The sequence below is a fragment of the Haemaphysalis longicornis genome, unplaced genomic scaffold (assembly GCF_048455015.1).
Source record: "Haemaphysalis longicornis isolate Haplotype H1 unplaced genomic scaffold, Haemaphysalis longicornis Haplotype H1 scaffold_8, whole genome shotgun sequence".
NCBI lineage: Eukaryota > Metazoa > Arthropoda > Arachnida > Ixodida > Ixodidae > Haemaphysalis > Haemaphysalis longicornis.
In genome coordinates this window covers 184400062-184415197 of record NW_027526445.1, presented here as the reverse complement: position 1 = coordinate 184415197, position 15136 = coordinate 184400062, and the positions used below count along the sequence as shown (strand labels likewise).

Genomic DNA, 15136 nt, shown 5'->3' with positions numbered 1-15136 from the left:
GCAATTTTTTGTTAATGCCCCACATTTCTTCGCTTTGTAAAGAAAAGGACTTAGCTGAGCTCATTTTTTTCGGGCTCCCAGTGCTCTTGGAATGTTCTGCTGGGGAGTGCAGGGCTCTTGGAACGCCTTTATAATTTAAAGTAGAGCAGCTAATGAATAAGTGGGGTGGCTTCGACTCAGGCCAGCGCACGTCCTGTGCAAATTAACTTCGTGTCATGCTGCTGGATAGAAAGTGCCTCTCCCCTGTTTATACCACTTGTATTGGCTGCCTCTCTTATGAAGGTGGTTTGTCCTTTGTACGTGGGACATTCCATTTCTCAAGACCTCGTGTCAAGGCGCCTGGGAACCCGCCGCGGTGGCTCAGTGGCTAAGGCGTTGTGCTGCTGAGCACGAGGTCGCGGGTTCGATTCCCGGCCGCGGCAGCTGCTTTTCTGATGGAGGCGAAAAGCAAAAACGGCCGTGTGTACGAGATTTCGGCGCACGTTAAAGATCCCCAGGTGGTCTAAATTAATCCGGAGCCCTCCACTACGGTGCGCCTTATCGCCTGCGTTGCGTCGGCGCGTTAAACCCTACAATCAATCAAATCAATCAAGGCGCCTGGAAACATGCTCGCCTTTGCCCCTAGCATCTCCAAAATGCAGAAACAGTGGGACTCTTTGATTATCAGTCTCACACTCACTACAGAATCCCCAAAAAGCAATCTGGCATTCGCTTGTCACACACAATTCTGCAGTGTAGGGGACCCTCCCCCAACCCACTGACCATACCTCCACTGATTTAACTGTAAATCAAAGAGCCCTAGTTTCTGTGATGTTAGCATATCCTTGGCAAGTAGTGCTCTTGGGTGCTTCTTTGTGGAGAGCACTCGCGAGCCTTCGCTTTTCCCGCTTGTGAAGGCAGTGCTGTGAACAGAGTTTTGATTCTTTACATGCAGATCACTGAGCTGTGGGCTGTGCTCCTGAGGTCTGTCTCGGCCAAAGTCAAAATCGAAGTACAAGAAGTCCCTTTCGAATATGTGTGAGTACAATTTGCCGGGCACATGTTGTGCAGAAAGGCATAACTGCTTGTTAGGGGCAGTTTTTAGGGCTGCACGGGAATGAAGAGAATTGTAACCGGAGATGTGCGAATATTTGAAACTGAATATTTGGAAGCGAATACCGTATTTACTTGCATAATGAACCCACTTTTTTTTTTTTTTCCAGAAAATTTGGCATGAATTTTGGGGGAGGGTTCATTATGCGAGAAAAAATTGCAACAGTTTTAAAGGTTGAAATTTCACACAATAAAGTTGCTAAGAGAAGCACTGTCAGAGCCTTGCCATTTTTGTAAAAACACGTAGGTAGTTATGTAATCAGATTTCTTTTTTATTCGCACCATGCCAGTGGGCCCCTACTCGCCACGGAGCTGTCCTCCTTACTAAAGTCGCTTGCCGCCTCACATTTGTTGTTGGCCCGCAGCGCACCGTCTTGTGTGCCATCAAGGCACTCCAAAACTTCTTTTCCGACACCCGGAAACTTCCCTTCTTTGGACCCACGAAACACACGGCGATCCCTGTTCCCCGCCCAAAAACCCCGTTTTCGCCCGTAGCATACATGAAGTGCCGCCCAGCTGCGCGGTTTCCATGTGCATCAATGCATGCTCCACTGCCTTCAGTTTAAATCCGGCTGTGTAGCTTATGTACTGGCCCATCGTACGGCGCGCACTAGGAGCTCAAAAAAAGGTCGGAACATAGCTGAACAACAAAACCACGAGTGTAATGGCGAAATTGCGGAACCTCAAGAGCAGAGGAGTGCGAAGTACGTTTAGTGCGTTGTTCGCACGTCGCCAGGACGAGCCATAGCAACAAAAAGCAGGGAAGGAGTGCGGAGTACGTTTTGTGCTTTGTTCGCATACAGGAACGTTTTACGGCGCAAGAAGGTTTGTTTTGCGTTCAGAAGGTGGTGCTCCGCAAGCGCGCAATTTTTAAATTGTGAGCCACAGCATTCGCGCTCACGTCTCTTGCTACTGTTAAGATTTCTTTTTGTTGGAATGTGTTCTTAGCATTTCTGCGCGTACTGTTTCTTAGCATTTCTACGCGTATCAAGTTACTGTGATGGTCTAAGAGATCAGCAACCATGCTGAGATAAAAGCATATTCCCGCTGCATTTTTTATTGAAAGTGACATAAAAGTAAATTTTCAAGAAGACAAGTGGGGGGAGGGTTCATTACGCGAGTAAATACGGTACTTCACGAATGGTGATCCCATTTTGGTTTGACTTGCTGTTACACTTTTAAGTAGTAAAAGCATTCAGAGTTTTTCATACGTTCAAACTGTAATGATTGATTGATCGTTGGTGGTACCCTTTTTGTATCGAGGTGCTGACGCGTGTGGTCTCGCCAAAGAATCGAATGCGTGTTGTACTACTCTGGTAATCTTAACATTTCCATTTGCAGCAGGCTTGAATTTCGTCTGTTTTTATGTTGCACTTCTATATTCCCACCTCTGCTTTTCCTCCACTGGTATCTAGGCATTATTTTTGTCACCTCTGCTGCCTTGTACCGTATTTACACGATTGTAGGTCGACCCTTTTTTTCAAATTTGACAATCCAATGTTGGGGGGTCGACTTAGAATCGAAATCAATCGTCTACCGCTAGTCACGGCAAGAGAAACGAGAACTCAGGGCTGCTGCGAGGTGGGGACACCTTTGCACCCTCGTTCCCATGGTTATGGTCGTAAGTGTGAACCGCATGGGGCGTTTCTGCTCGCGAAAATGCGCCGCTGACAGTGCAGCTAATGCCACCCGCGTGCGCTACGCGATCGGCGGCGGCAACATGGCGGCGTCACCAGCCGCGAAGAGGTCCGCGTAGCTCCAGCGACCGCTCCTAACCGCTCTTTAAGATATCACTGAAGGCACAAACGAAGGCGTTTGTGCAGGATAGGAGCTGATAATATGGTCGAAAACGACACTATAAAGCATCATCCGCGCCGCTAGGGAAAGCGCCAATCAAATATCCGCCACCGTGGTAAGCCTAAACGTCTCCGGCGGCGCCAGCCGGCTGTCCCAAGCGCTTTCAAACTGCCGGCTTGAAGAGCGCGCCTCCCCATTGGGGCAAGTCGTCAGGCTTCTCCCACTGCCGCTCCCGACACGCGCGAATCGCGTGAAAAAACACTCTATGAGGTTCGGCCTTACAAGCAGTAGAAGCTGCCGCGCGCACGGAGTCGTTGATGGGGGCATCAAAAAGTCACCCGCGCACGAATCGCGTGCAAAAACGCGTCAAGAAGCGTTTTATTCGTATAAAAAAATAATAATAATCATTAGCGAATCCCTTGATTCAATGCACGGCGCTAATGTAGCCGCCATGTTTGTTTTGGTATCGCGCCGCAGTGGCCGCTGCCGGTTGCTTCGATGGTTGTCATCTCGCAGCGAATGTATTTTTCCCGCTCAACCTACAGCGCATTGTTATTCCGGGTGCTTATACAAACGCTTTTCTTTTTTAACATCTACCGCGCTTACCACGAGCGCACGGCTCTTGTGGAGAGCCGCCGTGTGGGTTACGGAAGAGCTTTTCTTTGTGATACGATTTTCTACGCGGCGCTCGCATTTTTTTTTTTTTTTTTTTTGAGAGATGTAATTTTTGGGGGTCGACCTACATTCGAGTCGACTTACAATCGTGTAAATACGGTAGTTCAGCTTCTCTGTACTAACTCTAAAACCCGGGGAATTGGGGAAAGTGAGCATGGCCCTCACGTGAATTTGGATGAGGGGAATCATATTTCAGCATTGCTGTAAAACTGGTTCTTTTTTTGTTTGTCTTTGAGAACCAGGCGTGCCCCATCATTTCAGGTATACTTCCCCACTATGCTCTTAATTCCCGGGCAACCTGCTCTAGCCTGAAAGGAGGGAAGGCAAGTCTGCTGCGCTGCCCTTTGAGTGTTTTTTTTTTCTTCTTTACCTTATTTCCCTGCACTACACGTGAGCGTGGTTTGACTGTTTCACACAGCATGGCAGCTGAGCAGGAAAGCCCAGCACTTGTGGACCATGCTTGAGACATGTAAAACGAAACAAGTGAAGCAAGTTCGCTGTGTTCACGTATGCCTGTCTGCCCGGGAGTGCGTTGGTTTTGTGCAGTGTGGTATTCGTTGTAAGAACATAAACTTCTCCTCATGTGATTCTGGAAATAGTGTCTTGTGTTGAAGTGGGCAGCTATTAGCTATTTGGAGCGGAATCGGTAATCCAGAGTGGTCAGCAGGGGTATGAACGAGACCACTTATTAGCTGCACTTGCATGTTCACCTCGCCAGCCACCAACACCAAAGAGTGGCGTGTTCACCACACCAGCCACTCTTTGTGGTGACTGGGATAATAAAGCTAGCCACTGGTGTCAAAAAGCAAAATATATATATATATAGTGAGAGCAGTGAGCTCCTCTCGGGAATAAAATTGCCTTTAGCGAGCAAAGCCATTCTCTTCCAGCCCAGGCAGCATGGCCAAACAGTGAGTGCCTACGAGTGCAGCAAGAATTTTTGTCGACATCGAGGGATGAACGGTGTCAGTGGACAATGGGGAGGCCCCCAACGGGCTCCAAACAGCACAACAGCCTCCCTGAGCTCAAGGAACAACACAAGAAGGAAGACACAACAGTAGGCAAGAGGCGATACTCAAGTTGCCTCATGAGCTGCAAACCAAAGGGGGGTTCTTTGAAGCCATTCCAAAGTAGTAGAGATGCAAGTTGTTCGAAAAATAAAACATTGGAAGTTTCTCGGGAAAAAAAACAGGTGTGGTCACTTTGTTCAAACTGGTTAGTATTAAAGGAGTACCGACACCAAAATTTCGTGTTCCTTTTTAAATGAATTTAGTTGAAACAGCACTTTAAATACTTGAATATGGTGATAATTACATTGAACGGCCTGAAATGAATGAATGAATGTATTTATTGTCAAGAAAAAGGAAAGGAGAAGCCACCAGCAGGCGTAAATTGTCACACCTAGGGGTGGACACCGGAACGCCTGCTGGTGTAGGGGTTGGGGGAGAGGATGACAGATTCCTAGAGAGGAGAGAAAATCATACATTTTGGTTTCCTATGCTTCCAGCCTGCAGGGCGCATTTGACAGAATTACGAAATGACCTCACCGTTTTGTGTGGACGTCAAAACACCGCTAAGGCCAGAAAAGGTGTTGTTTGGACCGCCCCACCGCAGGAACTGAGCGGATGAGCTTCTTGAAGACGTTAGGCCTAGCATGAAAGACCTGATGATGGCTTCTTTTGCGGTTCTGGGTTTTGTTATTGGCTCCTTTCCCGCATGTGGAACTTCATTTTTATTGCCTTTCTGAGCAGCAGTTATGCCTGTAGCCTTGGCTACGTGTGTTGCTTCGTGAATGCTCCGGCAGCACCCATTCGCCGCTCGTCGGGTCGTGCGCGTGAAGTGACGTCACGAGTTTCCGACGAGCGTTAGAGGCAGACAGCTACGTCACTTCTTTTCCCTCTCACGGAGTAATGTCACGCTGATGTCCATTTGCTGCGCACTGCTCCACGTGATGTTCTGTCGGCGCGACAAATCAGATCAAATTGAAGTACATTCCACGCGTTGCAGTCCGCTTATATTTCAGCCGAGCTATTCTGTTGAGTAAAGTAAGTGAGCTGTGTAGTATTATTAACACCAAAAATTGGCGTCCGTACCCCTTTAAAGGAGCCATGAAGAGAAAATACAACTTCGTTTAATTTGAAAGAACTAGGATTCAGTATCTCACTCAGCTCCATTACAGCCACAAAAGATGTTTTTTTAACGAAAAAAAAAACAAGAAGTATTAAAAACTTTCAAATTTTGTGCCACAGTGATGTGTTATGAGCAAGAATGACGTCATGCGGGCCAACAATAAAACAATTTTCAGTGCGTTAACTGCACGTTAGCATTCAAGTGATGCGGTCAAATGGAACTAGAGGCCCCATTACAGACGTCCAGTCATGTGTCGTCGTCGCGACAGGTCAGTTAGGCGGCCGCCAATCGCACAAACAAGGTTCCGTGACGTCATAGAAAAGTTGCGGGAAATTGGCTAGGGAGTCGCGACTGCTTCACACGTTTTCTTTAATATCTCCGTTATTTGTTCGAAGATTGCGATGATATTGGTATCATTGTTATCGGGACTAAGCAGTCTTTCTAATAACCCAACTTGCATTTTGTCTTCATGGTTCCTTTAACACAATAAAAAGAGAGCATCCCTGAGCAATTTTTTTGCAAATTTGAGAAAAAAAAACGGCCCTCTTTTTTTTTCAGTTCTTCCTTCGAGAAATTTTATTCTGATGTAACTTCTTTTGACATGCTTGAAAGTTTCTAGTTCGACTTGTAAGCGAGAGTACAGTCCTCATTACCTCCTTTTTTTTTATGGCACCTATCCGAAAGCAGCAGTCAGTTCCCCCTTCCCTTTCCCTGTGATTTTTCACGGTCACAAAATCTGTGCACAGGGGATACTTTCCGCTTAATCCCTGCGTCCCCACCGCCTACAACCCCTTCTTTCACATAAAGGCCAGCCTTTCACGTCCAGGTATTGATTTTAGATGATTACTCTCATCATCTAAAATCAATACCTGGACGTGAAAGATTCGTGCACAGATTTTGAGACCAAAAGCCCGGCTGGGACTTTTGTGATGCACCATCTGACAATTAGTGTTTTTATCGTTAACAAAAAAAAAAATCCTTGTGTGCCTAAATGTGCCCACGTGATTTGAAGGCGACAGCCGGCAATTGTCAGACTTCTCCTCTGCTGTGCTATTTGGGCCACTTTCGTTTCTTAGTCTTGTGATGCAGACCTCCTCAACGTGCAGAGTGCCTACATTTCACGTGAAGCTCCAGCTGCCCCAGAGCGGGAGCTCTCCTCTAAGTGCACCTGCTCTATGCATGTGCAGTCACGTGTGGGGCTACTTGTTCCATTCTGTTGGGGTGTCGAGTTAGTGTTGCGGTTAATGCACCTTGGCTGCTTCAGATTCTACACGAACCCATGTGTCCTTTTACTTATTTTCTCTCTTCAGCTGTGTAACCAAGAGACTGTGGTCACGTTGGAGCAGCCTCTGATAGCCTTTCAGTGCGTTAGGTCTCTCGCAAAGCCCCTCGCTGCGATGCTCAGCCCCTGCGTGTGCACAAAGGTGAGAATTTCTTTCATATGGTAGCGATTAAGGTTTTGTAAAGTTCGCTGAATGTGCCACCACTCAACTAGAAGCCTCTTCCTCCACTCTGTTTCCTTCTTGAGGGTGACCGAATTCCGACGAAGTCGATTCTGAGGCCGGATGCCTGGCAGTGCTGTAGCTATTTGTGCACCATGAGCTGCCATAATCTCTTTTCTGTGCAACAAAAAGCCACCAAAGAAGCCCCCAAGGACACAAGAACCAGCCTCATTGGCCCCAGTGTCGCTCCCATGGAGGAACAAGCTTGCTCGCTGCACCCTTCCGCGCGTCGCTGTCATTCCGACGGCGCCCCTCCTCAGGAATCGCTCCTTCTTCGCCCCGGTCGCTAAATCGGCAATGAACTCTTCCAGCCAGACATATTGACATTTCTGACATTGTTGGACGCACAATTCTCCTCGCCTTCTTTTATTATAATAGGGGGAAATTTTGAATAGGCTGATGTGGCGAGCTGCAGCAGTCGTCTTTCAGCTTTCAATGGGCACCAATGCAAGTGGCACCTCCCTACCGAGGAGGCTGGTATCCAATCAGTGCCCAAGTGCGATTGCTCATTATTTTTAAGTAGAACCTACACAGAATGCCACAGAAACAGCCGTGATGGAGAAAATCGCGGAAGGGGAGTGAAGCGTGCTTAGAGGAGCCATGAAGAGAAAACACAAGTTTGGTTCATTCGAAAGATTGCCTCGTTAGAACCATACTGACACCACTTCTAATGCAAACTTCGCTCAAATAAGCAAAATAATTAGCAAAAAAAAAGGAATGACGATGCGACCCACCATCTCATTTCCCGCAACAGAACCAATGATGTCATAAAAGAATGCTAGCAAACGCAAGTTAGGCAGGGCTTACCAGTTTGCATGTGAGCTACATGCCCGTGAAACATATTGCACATTTTTTTTTATGACACTAATAACGGTAGAGTAAACGGTTGAAGTTCCGAAGGAACACGCAAACATGCACGCCAATGCGTACGAAATTACTACCGGCCGAGCTGGACATCTCGCCGTCGCGCCGACGAATTTTCGGGTTCGAGGCGCTTCGGGGCCAACGAACCATTCTAGCACGCACAGCCGCGACCTTGCTTGGTATCTTAATCCCTTGACAGGAGGTTGGCCGTCATCGCCAACCAGCAAATACGAAAATAGAAACGAGGGGAGTAAGGAACAGCAAGCAGCGACGAGATAGTGCCAGTTGTCGCAGAAATTTCGGAATGGTGGTCGCGTTGGCTTGCTGCTGTCGTTACGAGCTCGTTTTCAGCTTACAACCACCGAAAACTTCAGTTTCTTCGAGTACTTTACAATGAAATTTCGTTTCTGCGTCCGGAAATGCCCTGTACGGGCAAATCGTCGAGGGAGTGCGACATCCCTGTCGGTGAAGAGATCTCCTTTCATGCGCAGCCCAACGACGAACCTCGGCGAAGCAAGTGGCTATGTTTTGTGAACTTTGCAAACGGAGGAGAAAGGGAGCTAAAGGAAGTACAAGTGTGCTCGCTTCATTTCCGACGAAGTGATTACGGCAGGGACCCTTACGTTAGCTCACACCTGGGACATGCCGCCGCTCGTCGACGACTTCGCCAAATCGCCGTCAAAGCGCTCTGAGCTTGGAAGCGTACACACCGCGCATCGACACTCGTATCTTTCTGGTCGGAGCAGAGAGATCGCGCGAACGGCTTTCCATACACTACACCGGCCAACTGGCATAAGCGATACTGCTACTGAAACTGACTATTATTAACCGTAATGAAAATACGGCACATACGTACCAGTCTGTATTCGTCCGTCACGACGAGGCTGACGAGGCAGCGGTGCCGACGGCTTGGCGTTCGTCTGTTGTGGATATCACGGAATGGTCGCTTTCAGGTCCATCCGTGTATCCCACGAGTCCTGCCGCTCGTGCGCTTAGAAACATTGAGTGTTCAAGCAGTTCAAGTGGTGTGAGGTTGTTAAATGCAAGCCCGAGCTCCTCGGCGAGAGCTTTGTTGACCGGATGAGGCGATTCCATGACTAGGGCTGCGGGTGTACTAGGTTTTGCTAGTTTAAAATGGCCGCCTTCTCTGTTTTGGCATGAGTTCTGGTAAGGTGGGGTGGCTAGAGTTCTGGTTCCTGTTTGATTCCCGCAATGTACAATTTAGCGGGATATTTAAAAAATTTTGGCTTAAATTGCCTTATTTCTCAGTGAATAAAGCATCGTTTGCTTCCGGGAAAGCGGTTGGGGTACTATGAAACACCCAATCTTTCGAATAAAACAAGTTTTGTCTTCATGGCTCCTTTAACCCTTTGAGGGTCGAAGTTTTTCGCCAAATGCGACCCCCCGGGGCGATTTTTGTTATTGCTAATTTAAATTCTTCGGCTGAATGTACTTCGAGAAAAAATTATCGCAATTTTTTGGGGGTGTGACCATAAAGTGACAAAAAAATCGTTTGTGTTGTTACATACATGTGGTTTATTCGCGAGTAACCCAAGAACAATTATAAATAAAAGCGAGGGAGTAACAAGCCGGCCCCTTTTTAGTGAATCGAAATCAGATAGACATCAGGCATCTCCCCGAAGTATTATCATCTATGCGCCCCGAGCGCGAACACAGTCGGCCCCTGGGCGCGGCGCAAGACGCGTGCTGCACACGATAAATAATGAATATGTGCATTTGTTTCGCACTAAGCAGTGGCCTATTTACCTCTGCTTGCGGATTTTGTCTAGAAATGCAATAATCAGCGGCCGTTGGGGGATATCGCGCTAGTTAAGCTTCACAAAACATCGTCGCCGTTGTCACCACTTCAACGTGAAACGTGTTATAAACATTGTTTCGACACATTGCACTTTCCTTATTGATGAGTGCCGGCAGTCTACCGTTTCAGTAACGTCAAAAGGTGCTTTTTAAAGGTGGCGTGGGGTTATTTAAAATGATAAAAGTTTACTACACGAAACGGGTAAGAAGCGACAAGACCGGTGCATATATCCGTACATTTGCCACACTGTTGTGAAATTTCGCTGTGTCCTCTTAGAAAGAAGAAACAAACAAAAACAATTGCACTGCACACGACCCGTGCGCTATCACCCATACATTACCAGGGTCGTATTTTACACCTGTAAGTGCCTGTGTGATCGAATTCTTCCCGTACATTTCTGAAAATAAATACCATTTTTGCACAGTAGTTGGTTTTACTGCGTTGGTAATTTTATGTATTATTTAAAATACGTTTCTGTGGATGCGCAAGAGTATTTCAGGGGGATTTCTCGGTAAAATTAATCAGTTGTGAGTTTGCGTCTGTCCTGTAGCATAATTCGTGTGTCATTTTTAAATACCCCATTTTCAAATCACAACATATGAATCACCTTGTCCAAAAATGTGTTTCACTCAGCATAACCAAGTGCCCATTATGGTCAAGTCTTAACCCCTTAAGTTGGATTCAAGTTTAAAGGAGGAAAAATTGCGTAATATAATGGCCGTTGTTGCCTACACGTGTCGAGGGTGTGTGCCACGACTTGCTGAATTTTTTTCCCCACGATTCCCGCTTTAAATAGCAATTTGGAAAAGGCGATCCACAATTCCTGGAGAGAGAGAGAGAGAGAGAGAGAGAGAGAAAGACTTTATTGAATTGTCCTGCGGGGGGAGGTGGGCGGGAGCCACTCAGGGCCTGCCCCCTCCTTGACGTTTCCTAAGTCGTCCCCGAGACAACGCCTTGCGGGCGTCTACGAGGTCGACGCGCGGAGGGTCGTCGGGTGTGATCCCTCAGACCTCCCGTCGGCGCCTCCCTACGCTTCTGCCCTGCAAGAGCAGCCTCGAGCCGCTGGACTGCCCGGAGTTGAACATAGTGGTCAGACGAGTCCATAGCACTTGTGATATCGTCCGGCCAACGCGTTGAGGCGGTTGCCTCCACTGGATTTAGTTCACAGTCCCACAGTAGGTGGGCCAAGGTCGCGTTCGTTTTCGCGCACACACTGCACAGCACACTTTCGTACACTTCTGGACACACATATTGCGCCAGCACCGGAGTTATCACAGAGTTTGTCTGTAATTGTCTATACAGCACTGCTTCAGCCCTGGTGAGCTTGGGGTGTGGGGGCGGCCGAAGCTGTCTGCCGAGGCGGTTCCACTGTAGTATTTCGGCGTAAGTCACGAGGGGTTCCTGGTCTGAGTCCTGCTGCCTTTCCCAGTGCCGGATTAGGAAACTTTGGTGCCCGGGGCTACTGCGTCCTTGGGGCCCTAATGATGATGATGATTATTATGACGATGATGATGATAATGATTCGGCTTTATTATGCGAAAATTTTCGAAGCCCATGTTATTGTCCCTGATCAGTGATAAATTATACATAATTTTACGTTTCCGGAAACTAATTTCTTGGCTTGATGCCTAGTATTATATGACGGATTTTATCAGGCGTAAAAGTTCGTATGGCTTGATTGCTGGTCCATCACAGATTCACAATTAATCGAAGCGCCGTATCGGCCTGCAGACGCCATGGTACAGAAGAGTATTTTCTCACAAGAATATTTTTTTAGCCTGTAAGGTTTTAGTTTTATTGTAAAGTTGTCCACCAGCATATATCGGAGGGCTCAAAGTCCGCGCAGGCAGCTGCACTCACAGAAATCTACCAAACACTTAGCCGCTACGCCTTACGGGCCAAAATCCTGTAGGTTACCCGCGCAGGCGAGAAAGCACGCGACGGTTAGAACACGCGCCGCTTTTGAAGGAGGTTAGGGGAGGGGAGGGGGGGGGGGGGGGGCTCAGACGTGTGGCGCCAAGCAACCTTCATATAGCAGCGCGATTAGCACAAAGACGATAAGCAGAAAAATGTCGCTTTTTGGGCTGGTGAGCGCTCCGCTTCGTGCGTGGGTTTGCGCATGGCCGTCGAACTTTCAGCAGCGATGAAGTCCTGTTGCGCATGCAGCTGTGATGGTCTTGCTAGTCGGCAAGCCGTTACACATTAACGAATCCCCTTTGGGTTGGAGAGCGACAGGTAAGCACGAGAGATGGCATCAGACAACAGTTTAATAAGAATAGGATGCCTCTGCTCACCCCCGCGCTGCTGCTCCCGCGGTGCCGCGCAACAGTTCCAGCAGTCAGTAATTCGTTGTCGGTCGGTCGGGTCGTTGTTCGGTCGTAACTGGTAGTGGAAACACGCTGAAGCTTCTCGTCTAGATTCGGGGTCTACGACGGAGACCTCTCGTTTTCGAGTCCTCAACACGTCTGCCGCGTCCACTGCTTTCCCGCGCTCCTTCGGGGGTTCCTCTCCTCCTGCCGCCGCGCCCAAGCGGGACCAGATCTTCGGGACGCCCTTTTGTCCCCGCCGTCCGCCGGCTCATCTCAAAGCGAAACGCGCCCACGGGGATAAACAGCTTACCGTCCCCGAGTCGCGGCGGAGGTCCGTTTCAAGACGGCATCGAAGGGGTCGCACGCAGGATGCGTTTTTAAGTGGACACAGCTTTCGTCATGCCGAAAGGAAACAGATGTCGTTGTTACTTTGTTTGGCGTCCACGTCTGAGCTCTGCACACCGCCTAGGCCTGCTGATTCCCCAGCTCGAAGAGAGCCGCTAGGGTCGGGCTGGCCCCGTGGCCTCTGCGTCCACACGGAGTGACGCTGCGAATGGAGTCGCGCGGACATGTACCTTCCGCAACGCTTGTTGCTCAGACAGCGTGCAGAGGCTATAGCACAGAGGCGCGGGCTGAAGCCGAACGACCCCGCGAGTGGTTTACACAACCTTTGAACATTTAAATAACCATATATACGATGACCATTCAGCGAAAATACCGAGTCGATATCAATCACTGCTTTGCGATTGAACTAATTCAGTAGCTTTATTGAACGGGTCGTCATCGCAATGAACTTCCTTGTCAAACGCAATACATTGAAATTTCTGGCAGAAACTGGGTATGAGCCCGTAGGGCAGTACTTAAGTTCTCAATAATCACATATAACGTCCCTCAGGCTTAAACAATTTACAATGTTCTTCAGACATTATTTCATTATTACCCGCCTCGGTGGCTCAGTGGATAAGGAATTGCGCTGCTGAGCGCGACGTCGCGGGTTCGATTCCCGGCCGCGACGGCCGCTTTTCTGATGTAGGCGAAAGGCAAAAACGCCCGTGTGTACGAGATTTCGGCGCACGTTAAAGATCCCCAGGTGGTCAAAATTAATCCGGAGCCCTCCATTACGGCGCGCCTCATCGCCTGCGTTGCGTCGGCGCGTTAAACTGTTGGTTAAACCCTACTATCAATCAATTATTTCATTATTCGCATGCCTGACCCTTTCTTATACCGAAACGTGCGCGCGCCGAAACGTCCGCATACTTAAATGTCCGTGTACTGAAAAGACTACCGAAACGACCTGTGCCGAAGAAGACCGTAGCCGAGCTCGGAACATTTTTTATGTGGCTTCTTAGGCCCCGTCAAGCTGTGTACCCACGACTTTTGGTTCAAGATGTCTTCTCATAAACCTCCGGAAAACAAGGAAGAGGAGTAGGAATAAGTGAATTAAATTGAAATGGATTCTAAGGTTGTCAACCATAACGTGAGGGGCCCCCCACTCCTTCCCACCTGTCACGTGTTAGTCAGATTCGGTGTGAAGGTGAGGTTGAAGCTCCTACCTTCAACTTTCAATGGGGCAGTGAGCACACTCAAGATATTTATTTTTTTTATGTGATCGAGCGGGGCCCCTGACAGCTGGGGGCCCGGGGCTGCAGCCCCCGTAGCCCCCCCCCCCTTAATCCGGCCCTGGCCTTTCCGCCTGAGAGATGCGGGGGGGCGCCGCGCGGTTGGTAAGTGCGCGCGCGGCGGCGTCCGCTGTCTCGTTGCGGTTAGGGTGGCCGCTGCCGTCGGTGCTAGCGTTCATGTGCGCCGGAAACCAACGGATGTGGGTAGCCGGCACCGATTCACTGTTCACTGCACAACACTGCACTACGCGCACTGCACTTGTACACACTTTGTCCTTGGCGAAGTTCGCGATGGCCGAGCGCGAGTCGCTCAGTATTGTTGTACATTGCGGGTTCGTTAGCGCGAGTGCGATCGCCACTTCTTCCGCCTGCTGAGCAGACGGTACGCGAACACTACACGCACTGTACACTTCTCCGGTGGTGGCTCTCACCGCCACTGTTGCGTAGGTGTCTGGTCTGTCGGGGTATTTGGCTACATCCACGTAGATGGTGCCCGTGTCGTTTGCGTGCGTCTCGGTGAGGGCTCGGGCCCTGGCCGCTCGGCGTCCTGGGTTGTAGTCGGGATGGACGTTGCGGGGCAATGGGAGTATCTTGCAAGTAATGCTGATCCCCAACGTTTGGTTTCTCCCGTTACTTGGTTTCTCTCCTCGCTGCGTTTGGAATGTTGGCAGAACCCCCCCCCCTTCCCTCGCCCCCCCCCCAAAAAAAAGAGAAAAACACGCAAAACTTTTATCCGTGCCTTTTCTAACCAATCCTCAAGAATTAAATGCCAAGACAAAAGCGAGGTTCACTTTACAACACAAAGCAGTTACCGGGAACCCGTTGCGCTATTTCGTAACGAGAAATAAAGAATTGTTTTACTGCATCTGCAACAGGGCAACTGCCACCACTATGGTTCGTAAGCGACATTACGCAACAATGCAAGCACATCTCTGTTATAAGCACCTGTTAGATTTTTAAAGGAGTGCAAATTGTCAACAGTGCAGCCGTAACAGAAAATCTAGATGTGCTTACTGTAAGGTCCCTGAAGCTTGATTTACACACGTACTGTAAACCTGCTTGTCACTTCGCAAAAGTCTAGCAACGTTAGGTGTTGATTGTACGACGAATGTTAGCAATTTAATTAGCAAGTTCACTTGCGATGAAAGCCCTAGATAAGTGAGTCGACACCGTTATTTAGCAAACCTACATTCTGAGTCGCTAAAATTCATTAACTAAAGCTGCGAGCAAAATATCCGTTTAAACGGTTGCGTTTATATCTCTGCGCTGGTTAAAATTCAGTAATTTTATGTTGCCTTTCGAATACACAAAAATATCGTAAGCTCTTAG

The 15136-nt window shown here is 48.6% G+C and overlaps 2 protein-coding genes across 3 annotated transcripts in view; both read left to right on the top strand.

Annotated features, from left to right (window-relative positions):
• LOC144149396 (protein CASC3-like) overlaps nt 1-4740 on the top strand; it is a 31086-nt gene extending 26346 nt beyond the window's left edge. For both annotated transcript variants that reach the window (XM_077680956.1, XM_077680955.1), the window contains exons 7-8: nt 935-1017; nt 4455-4740. In XM_077680956.1, the coding sequence (XP_077537082.1) occupies nt 935-942 (8 nt within the window). In that variant the 3' untranslated portion in view covers nt 943-1017; nt 4455-4740. The remainder of the gene's footprint in view (nt 1-934; nt 1018-4454) is intronic.
• LOC144148614 (alpha-aminoadipic semialdehyde synthase, mitochondrial-like) overlaps nt 4541-15136 on the top strand; it is a 29192-nt gene continuing 18596 nt past the window's right edge. The window contains exon 1 of the mRNA XM_077680125.1: nt 4541-4625. Coding sequence (XP_077536251.1) covers nt 4541-4625 — 85 coding nt within the window. The remainder of the gene's footprint in view (nt 4626-15136) is intronic.